This window comes from Oryx dammah, unplaced genomic scaffold, assembly GCF_014754425.2.
Source record: "Oryx dammah isolate SB20612 unplaced genomic scaffold, SCBI_Odam_1.1 HiC_scaffold_29, whole genome shotgun sequence".
Taxonomy (NCBI): Eukaryota; Metazoa; Chordata; class Mammalia; order Artiodactyla; family Bovidae; genus Oryx; species Oryx dammah.
Window position 1 is genome coordinate 16,881,450 of NW_024070213.1, and position 16,898 is coordinate 16,898,347.

Below are 16,898 nucleotides of genomic sequence, written 5' to 3' on the forward strand. Positions count from 1 at the left end.
CTTGTTCAGGTGAGAAAATAAGACTGTTGAAACCCTGTCTTCTTCTACCAATGTACACAGAAGTCCGACTCATGACAAACGGCTCCTCTCAGTGTGAGGGGCAGGTGGAGATGAATATTTCTGGACGATGGAGAGCGCTCTGTGCCTCCCACTGGAGTCTGGCCAATGCCAATGTTGTCTGTCGTCAGCTCGGCTGTGGAGTCGCCATCTCCACCCCTAGAGGACCACACTTTGTGGAAGGAAGTGATCAGATCTCAACAGCCCGATTTCACTGTTCCGGGGTGGAGTCCTTCCTGTGGAGTTGTCCTGTGACTGCCTTGGGTGGTCCTGACTGTTCCCATGGCAACGTGGCCTCTGTGATCTGCTCAGGTAAGAGAGGGTGAAGGGCTACTGGTGCTCAGGATGCTCCTGGAGTGAAATGTCCTGAAGAGCAGAGAGTGACAGGAAACTGGCATCAAAAGTCAGATATTTCATGGTGAAATGTGGTTCTTCCCAGTGTTCATTCATTTTCCAACACAGGGCAAGAAGTGGTAAGGGGAAATAATGTATGTTTAAGTAACACTATTATTTAAATATAATCATAGAAAATAATGTAAAAGCAGAAAGTGTAGACTTCAGTCATATACCCAGATCAGCAAAGAGAACATTCCCAGCATCACAGTCACTGTTCCTTCCCCATGACTCTGTCTCCCTCCTCTCCAGCTAAAACTGCCTTCCCAACTTCTACTACCATAGAGTGTTTTGTCGTTTTCTGAACTATGTATAAAATTATGCAGTATGTTTTCTTCTGTGTATAACATTGCATCACCATTATATTTGATATTCACTCATGATGTTGCTTATAGAAGCATTTTATTAATTTTTATTACTGTAGAGTATGTCTTTGAATGATCACACAACCATGAATTGATCCATTCCACAATAGATAGTAGAGATTTGATTTGTTTCCTATTCTTGACTATTACAAAAATGATGCTACAATTTACCATGACAATGACTTTGGGTACAAACATGTTATCTTGTGTGTTTAACCTATGGTCTTTCATTTTCATTTTCTTAATGGTATGGTGTCCTTTGATGAGCCAATCTCTTAATCTTAAGAAATTGCTGAGTACTAACTTCTTCCTTTACATTTAATGCTTCTTATATTCTTTAAAAAGAACTTTGTCTACTCTAAGACTATAAAAACACTCTCCAAGAGTGTCTCATATAAGTTTAATGATTTTTCTCTTGCATAGAATTGTGAATCCCTTCTGCAACTGATGCCATGTAAGTTAAGATCAAGTTTCATATGACATCGAACTGACTCAGAATCTTTTTCTGAAAAGACTCTTCCCCACTGCAGTGCCACCTTTATCATAAGAAGAGCATATGTCTGAGTCTTTTTAAAGACTCTCTCTTCTATTCCATTGTATCATTTCTCTATCTTTGCACCAATACTGCATTTTCTTAATTATTGTAACTTTATAGTAAGTCTGGATAATTTTAATGTATAAGAGTTACTTTATATTATTAACTCTTCCACTTTTGTTGCTTTTTTGGTCAACTGTGTTGGTCATTCTGGTTCTTTTGTATTTTATTCCAATTTTGGAATCAGATTTTCATTAAAAAACATGTATTTATTTGACAGTGTTGGGCATTAGTTGCAGTGTATGGATCTTCATTATATCTTGTGGGATCTTCTGTTATGACACATGGACTGCCCAGTTGTGAGGCTCTAGCTGAGATTCTCTGTGGCATGTGGGATCTTAGTTCTCACAACAAGGATCGAACCTGAGTCCTCTGCATTGCACGGTTGAGTCTCAATCACTGGACCAGGAGAGACATCCCTCATCTTGTCATTTTTCATCAAAAAAAGCATAAATATTTTTGTTTGAGATTAGAGTTAATCTACACAGAAATTTGAGGTGATTGATTGATGATGTTGAATCTTCCAATTCATTGGTGTTATATATATATATATATATATCCCTCCATTCAGTTAGGTCTCCAATTTCTCTCAGAGGTTTTGCTCATCTTCTGCTAGGTTTTTCTCCTAGGCATTTTATGTTTTTGATGCTATAAGTATTTCTTTTAGTGGAAGTGTCCTAGGAATGATTTATCTCTGACTTGTTTTTACTTTTCCTTTTGTTAAATTTTAATGTAATTTAAGACTTACAGTAAAGGTGTAAGAATAATATAAGAATCCAGAAGACCTTTAGTTGGATTTCCCAATGTTAGCATTCTGCTTTATTCTCTCCCCCCAACTGACATCTCTATCTCTGTTTCTGTCTTTTATTCTCTGTCCCCCTCCCACCACATTTCTCCATGAATATGTAAAATCTTTCTGAATTAGGTTGCAGACATGATGTCTCTTTACCCCTAAAGTGCTTCAAGGGATTTCCTTATGTAATCACACCTCAGTCAAGTCATCAGACAACTTCAGCTCCAGATGACATCTAAGTGCAACCACATGAAAGACTCTAAGACAGAACTGCCAAGTGGGATCTTTCCCAAATTACTTACCCAGGAAGTCTTAAGCAAAATGAAGTATATTTTTTTGCTTAAGTGTCTAAGTTTTATGGAAATTTTATTATATAGCAATATAACCAGGACACGCTTCCCTGGTGGATCAGTAGTAAAGAACACACCTGCCAAGTCAGGAAACACAAGTTCCACCCCTGGGTCTTGAAGATTCCCTGGAGAAAGAAATGGAAACCCACTGCAATATTCTTGCCTGAAAATTCCCATGGATGAGGAGCCTGGTAGACTACAGTCCATATGATCCTTAAAAGTATCAGACATGATTGAGTGACTAAACAACAGCAACAACAACCAGGACACTTATTACATGACCTCTTATTTAGAGACCCATGCGTCTCTAAATAGAAGACTATTTGTCCTCTGATTTTCTGTTTACTGTTTCTGCCTTATGCCAAGCTAATGTGTTGAAACGCTTACCCTTTATTTCTTAATAGTGGCTGTTAAGTTTTTCAGCTCTAGAATTTTTATCTGTTGTTATTTTGTCAATTTCTTTTGTCAATTAATTCTAGGAGGCTATTTAAATTCTCCATCAGATAACTCTAGTAGCTGAATAACTTGGGAAATTCTTTCTAATGTCTATTTCCTCCTGGTTTTCTATGAGATTTCTTTTATATGTGTATTGTGTTTAGTGACAAACACTATAGATGAAAAAGTGGTAGAATCCCTTTGGGAAAGATTTTATTTTACTTTTCCTGTTTATGGATAGATTTAGAGACAAAAGAGCTTATTAAACTTATTCTTAGTGCAATGGTTGCGTGAAACCAATTGTGGCATTGTCAGAAGCAGAACTCTCCCTAGAGAAGGTGAGCCCTAAGATTATGATAACCTTACTGTTACATTGTTTATCTCAGACTTCATCACTAGGTCATTATTTAGCTTAATTCAATTTCCTGTTCTTCAATCCACCAACCCTCTGATCATTGCTGTTTCTACAGGAAACCAGACCCAGGTGCTGCCCCAGTGCAACGACTCCATGTCTGAACGAGCAGGCTCTGTAGCCTCAGAAGACAGCGCCCCCTACTGCTCAGGTGAGGGTCCCACAGAACAGAAGAACGTTTCGCCCGCCCCTGCCGCCATCAACGCCCCATTGTCCCATTTCTCTCTCCTCAGACAGCAGACAGCTCCGCCTGGTGGACGGGGGCGGTCCCTGTGCCGGGAGAGTGGAGATCCTTCACCAGGGCTCCTGGGGCACCATCTGTGATGACGGCTGGGACCTGGACGATGCCCGCGTGGTGTGCAGGCAGCTGGGCTGTGGAGAAGCCCTTAATGCCACAGGGTCTGCTTACTTCGGGGCAGGATCAGGGCCCATCTGGCTGAACGACTTGAATTGCACAGGAAATGAGTCTCACGTGTGGAAATGCCCTTCCCGGGGCTGGGGGCGGCACGACTGCAGACACAAGCAGGACGCGGGGGTCATCTGCTCAGGTCTGTGCTGCACACTGTCCACAGGCTGGGGGAGGGGTGGAGCCCTGGAGGACGGGGGTCTGAGCCCTGAGGGAGAGATGCTGAAAGGACCAGAGAAGAAAGCTTCCTCCTGTGGATCTGGTCTTTCCAGCAGACGTGAAGACTAGGCGCTTTCACGTCCTCCTGAAGCAGCGGACCTTCTAGTCCTTTCTTCTCAGCAGAGTTTCCTGGCAGAGCCGTTTCTTAGAATTTCCAGTTGAAAATAGGATTCACCTTGCCTTACATATGGGACAAAAATCTTAAGTCCATCGTACTAGTTTCTGTTTGCTTCTGTAACAAATTACCACACAATAGTTTAAAACAACATATATTTATTGCCTTAGAGTTCTGTAGGGTCTATGTTCAACAGGATCTCCATGTTGGAATTAAGATTTCAGCAGGGCCACATCACTTCTGAGGCTTTGGTGAAGAATCCCATTTTTTATATCAAGTTTCTTTTCAAACGATTTGCGTTTCTTGGCTTATAGCCTCCGTTCATCCATCATCAGACCAGCAACGCTGCACATCTCTAACCATTATCCAGAGTCACACCTCCCTGGAGCCAGAGCCAGGAAAGAGTGCTTCTGTTGGTTTGGCCAAAAGGTTCCTTCTTTTTTTTTTTTTCCTGTAAGATGGTCTGGTGACACTTAGTTGTCTTTCACTTCGTTTGAAACAATTTTGTTAGATTGTTTTGTGGCAGCTATCATATCAACATGCATCTTTTCAAAAAAAAATCAAAACTGGTGAACTTTTGAGTAGCCATTTTAATACTGAAAATGGAAGAGAAAAAAGCAAGATTTTTAGCATATCATGCTTTATTATTTCAAGAAAAGTTAGAAACACAACTGAAATGCAAAACAAATTTGTAGAGTGTATGGAAGTGTGGTGACTGATTACATTAATCAAAAGTGATTTATGAACTTTTGTGTTGGAGATTTCTCACTGAACAGTACTGCACAGTAGGGTAGACCAGTTGAAGTTGATAGCAATCTAATTGAGATATTACTTGAAGACAATCAGTGTTAAACCATGCAAGAGATAGACAACATACTCAAAATATCCAAATCAAGCATTGAAAGTCATTTGTACCAGCTTGGTTATATTAATTGCTTTGATGTTTGGGTTTCACATAAGTGAAAAAAACCTTCATGGCAGTATTTCTACATGAGATTCTCTACTTAAACATAATGAAAACATTTTGCTTTTAAAACAATTTGTGATGGATGATGAAAAGTGGATCAGTTCAGTTCAGTTCAGCTGCTCAGTCGTGTCCGACTCTTTGCGACCCCATGAATCGCAGCACGCCAGGCCTCCCTGTCCATCACCAACTCCCAGAGTTCACTCAGACTCATGTCCATCAAGTCAGTGATGCCATCCAGCTATCTCATCTTCTGTTGTCCCCTTTTCCTCCTGCCCCCAATCCTTCCCAGCATCAAAGTCTTTTCCAATGAGTCAACTCTTCTCATGAGGTGGCCAAAGTACTGGAGTTTCAGCTTTAGCATCATTCCTTCCAAAGAAAACCCAGGACTGATCTCCTTCAGAATGGACAGGTTGGATCTCCTTGCAGTCCAAGGGACTCTCAAGAGTCTTTTCCAACACCACAGCTCAAAAGCATCAATTCTTCGGCGCTCAGCCTTCTTCACAGTCCAACTCTCACATCCATGCATGACCACTGGAAAAACCATAGTCTTGACTAGACGGACCTTAGTCAGCAAAGTAATGTCTCTGCTTTTGAATATGCTATCTAGGTTGGTCATAACTTTTCTTCCAAGGAGTAAGAGTCTTTTAATTTCATGGCTGCAGTCACCATCTGCAGTGATTTTGGAGCCCCCCAAAATAAAGTCTGACACTGTTTCCACTGTTTCCCCATCTATTTCCCATGAAGTGATGGGACCGGATGCCACTGCACAATAATGTGGAATGGAAGAGATTGTGGGGCAAGTAAAATGAACCACCACCAACCAAACCAAAGGCCAGTCTTCTTCCAAAGAAGGTTATGATGTATATGTGGTGGTATTGGTAAGGAATCCTCTATTAAGAGAGTACCTTCCAGAAAACCAAATGATAATTCTAACAAGTACTGTTCACCATTAGATCAACTGAAAGCAGCACTTAATGAAAAACATTCATAATTAATCCAATGAAAATGCATAATCTTCCATCAGGATAATACAAGACCACATACATCTTTGTAGGTCAGGCAAAAACTGCCACAGTTTGGCTAGTTCTGATTCATTAACTGTATTTACCAGACATTGCAGTTTCAGCTTTCCATTAATTTAGATCTTTACAAAATTCTCTTAATGGAAAAAATTTAAATTCCCTGGAAAACTATAAAACACACTTGGAATAGTTCTTTGCTTGGAAAGATAAAAGTTTTGGAAAGAGGGAAATATGAAGTTGCCTGAAAATGGCAGAAGGTAGTGGAACAAAATGATGAATATGCTGTTTAAAAAAGTTCTTGGTGAACATGAAAAATGTCTTTTATTTTGACTTAAAAACCAAAGGAACTTTCTGGCCAACCCAACAGAATGTGATTAGACTGGGTTCACACAGTTAATCCACAATAGTCCAACTTAACTTCACCATCCCGAGATTCTTAACCTTAATCACATCTGTGAGATCCCTTTTGCCAGGTAAAGTAACACATTCATGGTTCCAGGGATTTGGATGAGACATCTGAGGGTTCATTATTCTGCCACCTCCCCAATATCATAACACATCCCTTTCATGCTGTCTTAGAGGTTTTGTCAGGAAGCAGAATTCAGCTCCCCTCCCTACAGGTACCCAGGTTGCTCTTCCTCTCTGTTCATATTCACTACATCATGGTGGTAGAAATGTTAGAAAATATAGACACAAATGGACAAAGTTAGGTAAAAGGGAGATAACTTTCAGTCTTATCACTTAATGGATATCTCCTCAGCTGGTTCAGGGATTAATGGGCACTATTTCTGGGAGAGAGGAAAACCCAGAGCACTGAGTGAAGTTCTCACCAGTCCTGATTCCTCCCTTTTGATCTTAGAGTTCCTGGCCCTCAGAATGGTGAGCGAGGACCAGCAGTGTGCTGGGTGGCTGGAAGTTTTCTACAATGGGACCTGGGGCAGTGTCTGCCGAAGCCCCATGGAAGACATCACTGTGTCCATCATCTGCAGTCAGCTTGGCTGTGGGGACAGTGGAGGTCTCAACTTTTCTGTTGCTCTTAGAGAAGGTTTTAGACCTCGGTGGGTAGATGGAATCCGGTGTCGGAACACGGATACTTCTCTCTGGCAGTGTCCTTCTGACCATTGGAATTATACTTCATGTTCTCCAAAGGAGGAAGCCTACATCTCATGTGCAGGTGAATTACTGTCTGTTTCTGTGTCTGTCTTAAACCCATAGAATGATAATAGTGAGATTTTATATTTTCATATTTAAGTAATTAATTTAACATGGGTCCACAAAATGAAGTTAAGACCAGTACAGTTAAGTCAATCAATGGTGTACGACTCTTTGCAACTCATTGGACTGAAGCTCGCCAGGCTTCCCTGTCCATCACCAACTTCTGGAGCACACTCAAACTCATGTCCATCGTGTCAATGATGCCATCCAGTCAGCTCATCCTCTGTCATTCTCTTCTCTTTCAGCCTTCAATCTTTCCCAGCATCAGGGTTTTTTCTAAAAAATCAGTTCTTCGCATCAGGTAGCCAAAGTATTTGAGTTTCAGCTTCAGCATCAGTCCTTCCAATGAATATTCAGGACTCATTTCCTTTAGGATGGACAGGTTGGATCTCCTTGCTATTCAAGGGACTCTCAAGAGTCTTATCCCAAGTTAAAAAAAAAAAAAAAGAGATTTCTCCAACACTACAGTTCAAAAGCATCAATTCTTTGGCACTCAGCTTTCTTTACATTCCAACTCTCACATCCACACATGAATACTGGGAAAACCATAGCTTTGACTAGATGGACTTTTGTTGGTAAAGTAATGTCTCTGCTTTTTAATATGCTTTCTAGGTTGGTCATAGCTTTTCTTCCAAGGAGCAAGCAACTTATAACTTCATGGCTGCAGTCACCAAATGCAGTGATTTTGGAGCCCAGAAAAATAAAGACTGTCACTGTTTCCATTGTTTCCCCATGTATTCGCCATGAAGTGATGGGACCGGATGCCATGATCTTAGTTTTCTGAATGCTGAGTTTTAAGCCAACTTTTTCACTCCTCTTTCACTTTCAAGAGGCTCTTTAGTTCGTCTTTGCTTTCTGCCATAAGAGTGGTGTCGTCTGTGTATCTAAGGTTATTGATATTTTCCCGGCAATCTTGATTCCAGTTTGTGCTTCTCCCTGCCTGGCATTTCACATTATGTACTCTGCATAGAAGTTAAATAAGCAGGTTGACAATATACAGCCTTGACGTACTCCCTTTCCTATTAGGAACCAGTCTGTTGTTCCATGTCCAGTTCTAAATGTTGCCTCCTGACCTGCATACAGGTTTCTCAAGAGGCAGGTCAGGTGGTCTGGTATTCCCATCTCTTTCAGAATTTCCTACAATTTGTTGTGATACAGTCAAAGGCTTTGGCATAGTCAATAAAGCAAAAGTAGATATTTTTCTGGAACTCTCTTGCTTTTTCGATGATCCAATGGATGTTGAAAATTTGATCTCTGGTTCCTCTGCCTTTTCTAAATCCAGCTTCATGTACTGTTCAATCCTGGACTGAAAAATTTTGTGCATTACTTTGCTAGGGTGTGAGATGAGTGCAAATCTTTGGCAATGCCTTTTCCTTTTCTTTGGGATTGGAATGCTGACTGATCTTTTCCAGTCCTGTGGTCACTGCTGAGTTTTCCAAATTTGCTGCATATTGAGTGCAGCACTTTCACAGCATCATCTTTTAGGATTTGAAATAGCTCAAGTGGAATTTCATCACCTCCACTAGCTTTGTTCATAGTGATGCTTCCTAAGGCCCACTTTTCATTCCAAGAAATATGGTTCTAGGTGAGTGATCACACCGTGGTGGTTTTCTGGGTCATAAAGGTCTTTTTTGTATAGTTCTTCTGTGTATTCTTGCCACCTCTTCTTAATATCTTCTGCTTCTGTTAGGTCCAGTGCTTTCTCTTGGCAAATGGTCGACACTGAAATCAGACTGATAATATTCTTTGCAGCCAAAGATGGAGAAGCTCTACACAGTCAGCAAAAACAAGACCAGGAGCTGACTGTGGCTCAGATCATGAATTCCTTATTGCCAAATTCAGACTTAAATTGAAGAAGTGGAGAAAACTACTAGACCATTCATGTATGACCTAAATCAAATCCCTTATGACTACACAGTTGAAGTAAGAAATAGATTTAAGGGACTAGATCTGAAAGATAGAGTGCCTGAGGAACTATGGACGGAGGTTTGTGACATTGTACAGGAGACAGGAATCAAGACCATCCCCAAGAAAAAGAAATGCAAAATATCAAAATGGCTGTCTGGGGAGGCCTAACAAATAGCTGTGAAAAGAAGGGAATTGAAAAGCAAAGGAGAAAGGTAACATATACCCATTTGATTGCAGAGTTCCAAAGAATAGCAAGGAGAGATAAGAAACCTTCCTCAGTGATCAATGCAAAGAAATAGAGGAAAACAACAGAATGGGAAAGCCTAGACATCTCTTCAAGAAAATTAGAGATACCAAGAGAACATTTCATGCAAAGATGAGCTCAATAAAGGACAGAAATGGTAGGGACCTAACAGAAGCAGACGATATTAAGAAGAGGTGGCAAGAATACACAAAGTTCAGATCAGTTCAGTCGCTCAGTCATGTCCGACTCTTTGCGACCCTGTGAATCGCAGCACGCCAGGCCTCCCTGTCCATCACCAACTCCCGGACTTCACTCAGATTCACATCCATCGAGTCAGTGATGCCATCCAGCCATCTCATCCTCTGTCGTCCCTTTCTTCTCCTTCCCCCAATCCCTCCCAGCATCAAAGTGTTTTCCAATGAGTCAACTCTTCTCATGAGGTGGCCAAAGTCCTGGAGTTTCAGCTTTAGCATCATTCCTTCCAAAGAAATCCCAGGGCTGATCTCCTTCAGAATGGACTGGTTGGATCTCCGTGCAGTCCAAGGGACTCTCAAGAGTCTTCTCCAACATCACAGTTCAAAAGCATCAATTCTTCGGCGCTCAGCCTTCTTCACAGTCCAACTCTCACATCCATACATGACCACTGGAAAAACCATAGTCTTGACTAGATTGACCTTATTTGGCAAAGTAATGTCTCTGCTTTTGAATATGCTATCTAGGTTGGTCATAACTTTCCTTCCAAGGAGTAAGCGTCTTTTAATTTCATGGCTGCAATCACCATCTGCAGTGATTTTGGAGCTCCAAAAAATAAAGTCTGACACTGTTTCCACTGTTTCCCCATCTATTTCCCATGAAGTGATGGGACCAGATGCCATGATCTTCGTTTTCTGAATGTTGAGCTTTAAGCCAACATTTTCACTCTCCTCATTTACTCTCATCAAGAGGCTTTTTATTTCCTCTTCACTTTCTGCCATAAGGGTGGTGTCATCTGCATATCTGAGGTTATTGATATTTCTCCCGGCAATCTTGATTCCTGTGGCCATAGCTGAGAAAGAACTATACAAAAAAGATCTTTACGACCCAGATAATCACCATAGTGTGATCACTCATTTGAGCCAGACATCCTAGAATGTGAAGTCAAGTGTGCCTTAGGAAAATCACTACAAACAAAGCTAGTTGAGGTGATGGAATTCCGGTTGAGCTATTTCAAATTCTAAAAGATGATGCTGTTAAAGTGCTGCAGTCAATATGTCAACAAATTTGGAAAACTCAGCAGTGGCCACAGGACTGGAAAAGGTCAGTTTTCATTCCGATCCCAAAGAAAGACAATGCCAAATATTGCTCAAACTACCGCACAATTACACTTATCTCACACACTAGTAAACTAATGCTTAAAATTCTCCAAGTCAGGCTTCAGCAATATATGAACCGTGAACTTCCAGATGTTCAAGTTGGATATAGGAAAGGGAGGGGAATCAGAGATCAAATTGCCAACATCCACTGGATCATCAAAAAAGCAAGAGAGTTCCAGAGAAACATCTATTTCTTCTTTATTGACTATGCCAAAGCCTTTGACTGTGTGGATCACAATAAACTGGAAAATCCTGAAAGAGATGGGAATACCAGACCACCTGACCCGCTTCTTAAGAAACCTGTATTCAGGTCAGGAAGCAACAGTTAGAACTGGACATGGAACAACAGACTGGTTCCAAATTGAGAAAAGAGTATGTCAAGTCTGTATGTTGTCACCCTGCTTATTTAACTTCTATGCAGAGTACATCATGAGAAACGCTGGGCTGGAAGAAGCACAAACTGGAATCAAGATTGCTGGGAGAAATACCAGTAACCTCAGATATGCAGATGACACCACCCTTGTAGCAGAAAATGAAGAAGAACTAAAGAGCCTCTTGATGAACATGAAAGAGGAGAGTGAAAAAGTTGGCTTAAAGCTCAACATTCAGAAAACGAAGATCATGGCATCTGGTCCCATCACTTCATGGGAAATGGATGGGGAAACAGTGGAAACAGTGGCTGACTTTATTTTTCCGAGCTCTAAAATCACTGCAGATAGTGATCACAGCCATGAAATTAAAAGACGCTTACTCCTTGGAAGGAAAGTTATGACCAACCTAGACAGCATTTTCAAAAGCAGAGACATTACTTTATCAACAAAGGTCCATCTAGTCAAGGCTATGGTTTTTCCAGTAGTCATGTATGGATGTTAGAGTTAGACTATAAAGAAAGCTGAGCACTGAAGAATTGATGCTTTTGAACTGTGGTGTTGGAGAAGACTCTTGAGAGTCCCTTAGACTGCAAGGAGATTCAACCAGTTCACCCTAAAGGAGATCAGTCCTGGGTGTTCATTGGTAGGACTGATGTTGAAGCTGAAACTCCAATACTTTGGTTACCTGATGTGAAGAGCTAACTCATTTGAAAAGACCCTGATGCTGCAAGATTGAGGGCAGGAAGAGAAGGGGACGATAGAGGATGGGATGGTTTGATGGCTTCACCTACTCAATGGACATGGGTTTGGGTGGACTCCAGGAGTTGGTGATGGACTGGGATGCCTGATGTGCTGTGGTTCATGCGGTCGCAAAGAGTCAGACATGGCTGAGCGACTGAACTGACTGACTGATAGGTCCATACCATTTCTGTCTTTTATTGTCCTCATTTTTGCATGAAATATTCCCTTAGTGTCTCTAATTTTTTTGAAGAAATATCTAGTCTTTCCCATTATCTTGTCTTCCTCTATTTCTTTGCACTGATCACTGAGGAAGACTTTCTTATCTCTCCTTGCTATTCTTTAGAACTCTTCATTCAAATAGGTATATCTTTCCTTTGCTCCTTTGCTTTTCATTTCTCTTCTTTTCACAGCTATTTGTAAGCCCTCCTCAGACAGTCATTTTGCTTTTTTGCATTCCTTTTTCTTGGGTATGGACCTGATCATTGCCTCCTGTACAATGTCACAAACTTCCATCCATAGTTCATCCGGCACTCTATCAGATCTAATCCCTTGCATCTATTTGCCACTTCTACTTTATGATCATAAGGGATTTGATTTAGGCCATACCTGAATTGTCTAGTCATTTTCCCTACTGGGACAGAGCCAGAACTGTGTCTGAGTGTCTCCTGTAGAGGTGCAGGTCAGCAGTGCCCTGCTGCAGTGGCTCTGGGTGCAGCAGACCTGGGTATGGCATAAGCCGTCTTGGAGGAGGTCACCATTACCTACCATAGAACCACCAGAAATTGCACAGGGCTGGGGAAACAGACTCTTGGAGGGCACAAACAAAACCTGTGTGCACCAGGACCCAGGAGAAAGGAGCAGTAACCCCAAAACAGACTGATTCAGACATGCCCATGAGTGTCCAGGAATGTTCAGCAGAGGCATGGGTAGGTGGTGGCCTGCTTCAAGGTCGGAGGCACTGAGTGCAGCAGTGGGTTCAGGGAACCTTTTGAAGGAGGTCACCATTATCTTCATGACCTCCACCATAGTTTGGCCTCAGGTAAAGCCACAGGAAGGAAACAGCCCCACCCATCAACAGCAAATTGGATGAAAGATTTACTGAACCTGGCCCCACCCATCAGAATAAGACCCAGTTTCCCCCTCAGTCAGTCTCTCCCATCAGGAAGCTATCATTAGACTCTTATCCCTATCCATCAGAGGGCAGAAACAGGATGAAAAGTACAATCAAAGAAAACTAACCAAACCAATCACATGGACCAGAGCCTTGTCTAGCTCTATGAAACTATGAGCTATGCTGTGTAGGGCCACCCAAGATTGACAGGTCATGGTGGAGAGTTCTGACAAAACGAAGGGAATGGCAAACCACTTGAGTATTCTTGCTTTGAGAACCCTATGAACAGTATGAAAAGGCAAAAAGGTATGACACTGAAAGACGAACACCCCAGGTTGGTAGGTGCCCAATACACTACTGGAGAAATAACTCCAAAAAGGATGAAGAAACAGAGCCAAAAGGAAACAACACCCAGTTGTGATGTGATGGGTGATGGAAATAAAGTTCAATGCTGTAAAGAGCAATATTGCATAGGAACCTAGAATGTTAGGTCCATGAATCAAGGCAAATTGGAAATGGTCAAACAGGAGATGGCAAGAGTGAACACTGACATTTTAGGAATCAGTGAACTAAAATGAACTGGAATGAGTGAATTTAACTCAGAATTTAAGATGAAACTTTAATCCACATGTTTCAACACTATTTTAAAAAATTTGCAGTTGACATATAATTCACATAACAGTATTAGTATTAGTTGCAGGTGTACAACATAATGTTTATGTATTTGTACATATCGGAAAATGTTGACTATCCTAAGGATAGTATAGCTACCAGCTTTTCTATGTTTATTTTTGACTGTGCTGTATCTTCCTTGCTGCACACAGTCTTTCTCTAGTTGTGTTGTGCAGGCTTCTCTTGTGCTGGAGCACTGGCTCCAGGGCATGAGGACTTCAGGAGTTGCTGCACACAGGCTCAGTAGTTCTGGTTCGAGGGCTCCAGAGCACAGGCTTAGTAATTGTGGCACACAGTATTAGTTGCCCTGTGGCATGTGGGATCTTCTTGGGCCAGAGATCAAACCAGTGTCCCCTGCATTGCAAGGTGGACTCTTAACCACTGGACCACTAGGGAAGCCCTTACTTTTTTCTTGTGATGAGAACTTGTAACGTGTTCTTTGTTACCAACTTTCTAATATAAGACACAGTATTAACCCAGGTGATGCCAGTGGTAAAGAATCCCCTTGCCAATGCAGGAGACACAAGAGATGTGGGTTCCCTCCCTGGGTTGTGCAGATCACCGGAGGAGGAAATGGCAACCCTACTCCAGCATTCTTGCCTGGGAAATCCCATGGATAGAGAAGCCTCTTAAGCTACAGTCCATGGGTCCCAAACAGATGGACAAGACTGAGCACCCACACGTGCACACATTAGCTGTACTCCCCATACTGTACATTACATCCTCATGACATTAACCTTAGTGCTGGAAGTATGCTGTTGTTTAGCCACCAAGTTGTGTTCAACTCTTTTCCACCCCATGGACTGTAGCCTGCCAGGCTCTTCTATCCGTGAGATTTCCCAGGCAAGAATACTGGAGTGGGTTGCTATTTCCTTCAGGGGATCTTCCTGACCCAGGGGCCAAACCTGCCTCTACTGCATTTCTAGCAGATTCCTCACCACTGAGCCACTGGGGAAACCCAACAATGCCTACCTAATAGCAATGCTGTGTGGTAAATTAAACTTATTTTTAATATGCACTATTTATTATCACAAAACATTATCTTTAATTTATATTTGTTTACTATTAATATCTCACTGATTAGCATGAAGCTAAAGGACTCCTATTTCATGAATTTTATTCGTCTACACATTCATTCAATAAATACTTATTAAGCAACTATCATGGTGTTTAGAAAAGGTTCTCCATATACATACTAGTTGAATCTTGTTGAATGAGGGCATACAATATGTAGGCACTCTCCTAATAGAATCACAGGGTAAATAAGATATGCAAAGTCATTCCTCTAGTGATACTTTAATTCAGGTAGGGTTTTTTTTTTTTTTTTTTGGTGTGTGTGTGTGTACACATTTGTAGATGTCTGTATGTCTGTTTTTATATTTGTTATTAGATGCAGGGAGTGATAAACCAGTAAATATTTAAAGTTATTTTAGAAGACTTTATGATAGCTTTCATTACCATTTTTATTTTTCTCTAGAATGTTTAAAATTTTCTTTTTTATTTATCAATCAGTTCAGTCACTCAGTCATGTCTGACTCTCTGCGACCCCATGGACTGCAGCATGCCAGGCTTCCCTGTCCATCATCAACTCCCGGAGACTGTTCAAACTGATGTCCATTGAGTTGGTGATACCATCCAACCATCTCATCCTCTGTTGTCCCCTTCTCCTCCTGCATTCAATCTTTCCCAGCATTAAGGTCTTTTCCAATGAGTCAATTCTTCCCATCAGGTGGTCAAAGTATTGGAGTTTCAGCTTCAGCATCAGTCTTTCCAATGAATTTTCAGGACTGATTTCCTTTAGAATTGACTGGATCTCCTTGCAGTCCAAGGGACTCTTAAGAGTCTTCTCCAACACCACAGTTCAAAAGCATCAATTCTTCGGTGCTCAGCTTTCTTTATAGTCCATATCTCACATCCATACATGACTACAGGAAAAACCGTAACTTTGACTAGACAGACCTTTGTCTGGCTTCCCTGGTGGCTCAGTGTTAAAGGATCTACCTGCCCGTGAAGGAGATGCTAGGTTACTGATGGGCTGGGAAGATCCCCTGGAGAAGGAAATGGCGTAACTTACTCCAGTATTCTTGCCTGTGAAATCCCATGGACAGAGAAGCCTGGCAGACTACTGGCCATACAGTCGCAAAAGAGTTGGAAACGACTTGGTGACTCAAAAACAACACTACAGAACTCTACAAATCAGAAGGTTAATACCAATAGGACTTGGGTAACATCAGCTGTCTCACACTACTCAGTAGAGTAATATTTCCTATTTTTGCCCATTTTCAACCTTATTATTCTTATTGCTGCTATAAGATACCAGACTCAGGTGCTTGCCAGAGTGCAAAAACTCCGTGTCTCAACCAGGAGGCTCTGCAGCCTCAAAGGAGATTCAGGACCCGAAGACTCCTCATCCCCACCGCCCCGTCCCAGGCCCCAACGCCCTGTCAACTGCCCATTGTCCCATTTCTCTCTCCTCAGGCAGCAGACAGCTCCGCCTGGTGGACGGGGGCGGTCCCTGCGCCGGGAGAGTGGAGATCCTTGACCAGGGCTCCTGGGGCACCATCTGTGATGACGGCTGGGACCTGGACGATGCCCGCGTGGTGTGCAGGCAGCTGGGCTGTGGAGGAGCCCTCAATGCCTTGCAATTTGCTGAATCAGGTCGGGGATCAGGGCCCATCTGGCTGGATGAACTGAACTGCGGAGGAAAGGAGTCCCACGTGTGGAGGTGCCCTTCCCAGGGCTGGGGGCAGCACGACTGTGGGCATGCAGAGGATGCTGGGGTCGTCTGCTCAGGTACGGTCAGTGCCTTGTCCATGGGCTGAGAAAGTAGAAAGTTCCAAGGAAGTCTGTGTCTGATCACCTGGCGATAGAAGATGACTGAGTTAGAGAGGTCTAGACATCTACCCTTCCTCCCTGAAGGCACGTTTATCTCTGAGTGATGGGCTTCACTGCTTCTCTCTTGTCAGTCTCTGATACTTCTCCAGTGATCTTACCTGACAGAGTTGAATCTATTATTTCCAATTATAATTGATCTTCATAATTTTTTATATAATTTTTGGAAGAGTGAAATACTTGCAAATCACCATACACACACAACCCCTTTGTACAGTGAACCCATAGGAGGGAGGGACAAGAATGAGGGTCCACCTCCCTGG

General features: G+C 42.1%; 1 protein-coding gene across 1 annotated transcript in view; it reads left to right on the forward strand.

Moving 5' to 3' along the window:
- The window catches only part of LOC120858766 (antigen WC1.1-like), a 54,528-nt gene that overhangs the window by 20,640 nt on the left and 16,990 nt on the right, over positions 1-16,898 (forward strand). Inside the window, exons 4-8 of the mRNA XM_040235071.1 lie at positions 52-369; positions 3,459-3,551; positions 3,634-3,948; positions 6,989-7,303; positions 16,222-16,536. Coding sequence (XP_040091005.1) covers positions 52-369; positions 3,459-3,551; positions 3,634-3,948; positions 6,989-7,303; positions 16,222-16,536 — 1,356 coding nt within the window. The remainder of the gene's footprint in view (positions 1-51; positions 370-3,458; positions 3,552-3,633; positions 3,949-6,988; positions 7,304-16,221; positions 16,537-16,898) is intronic.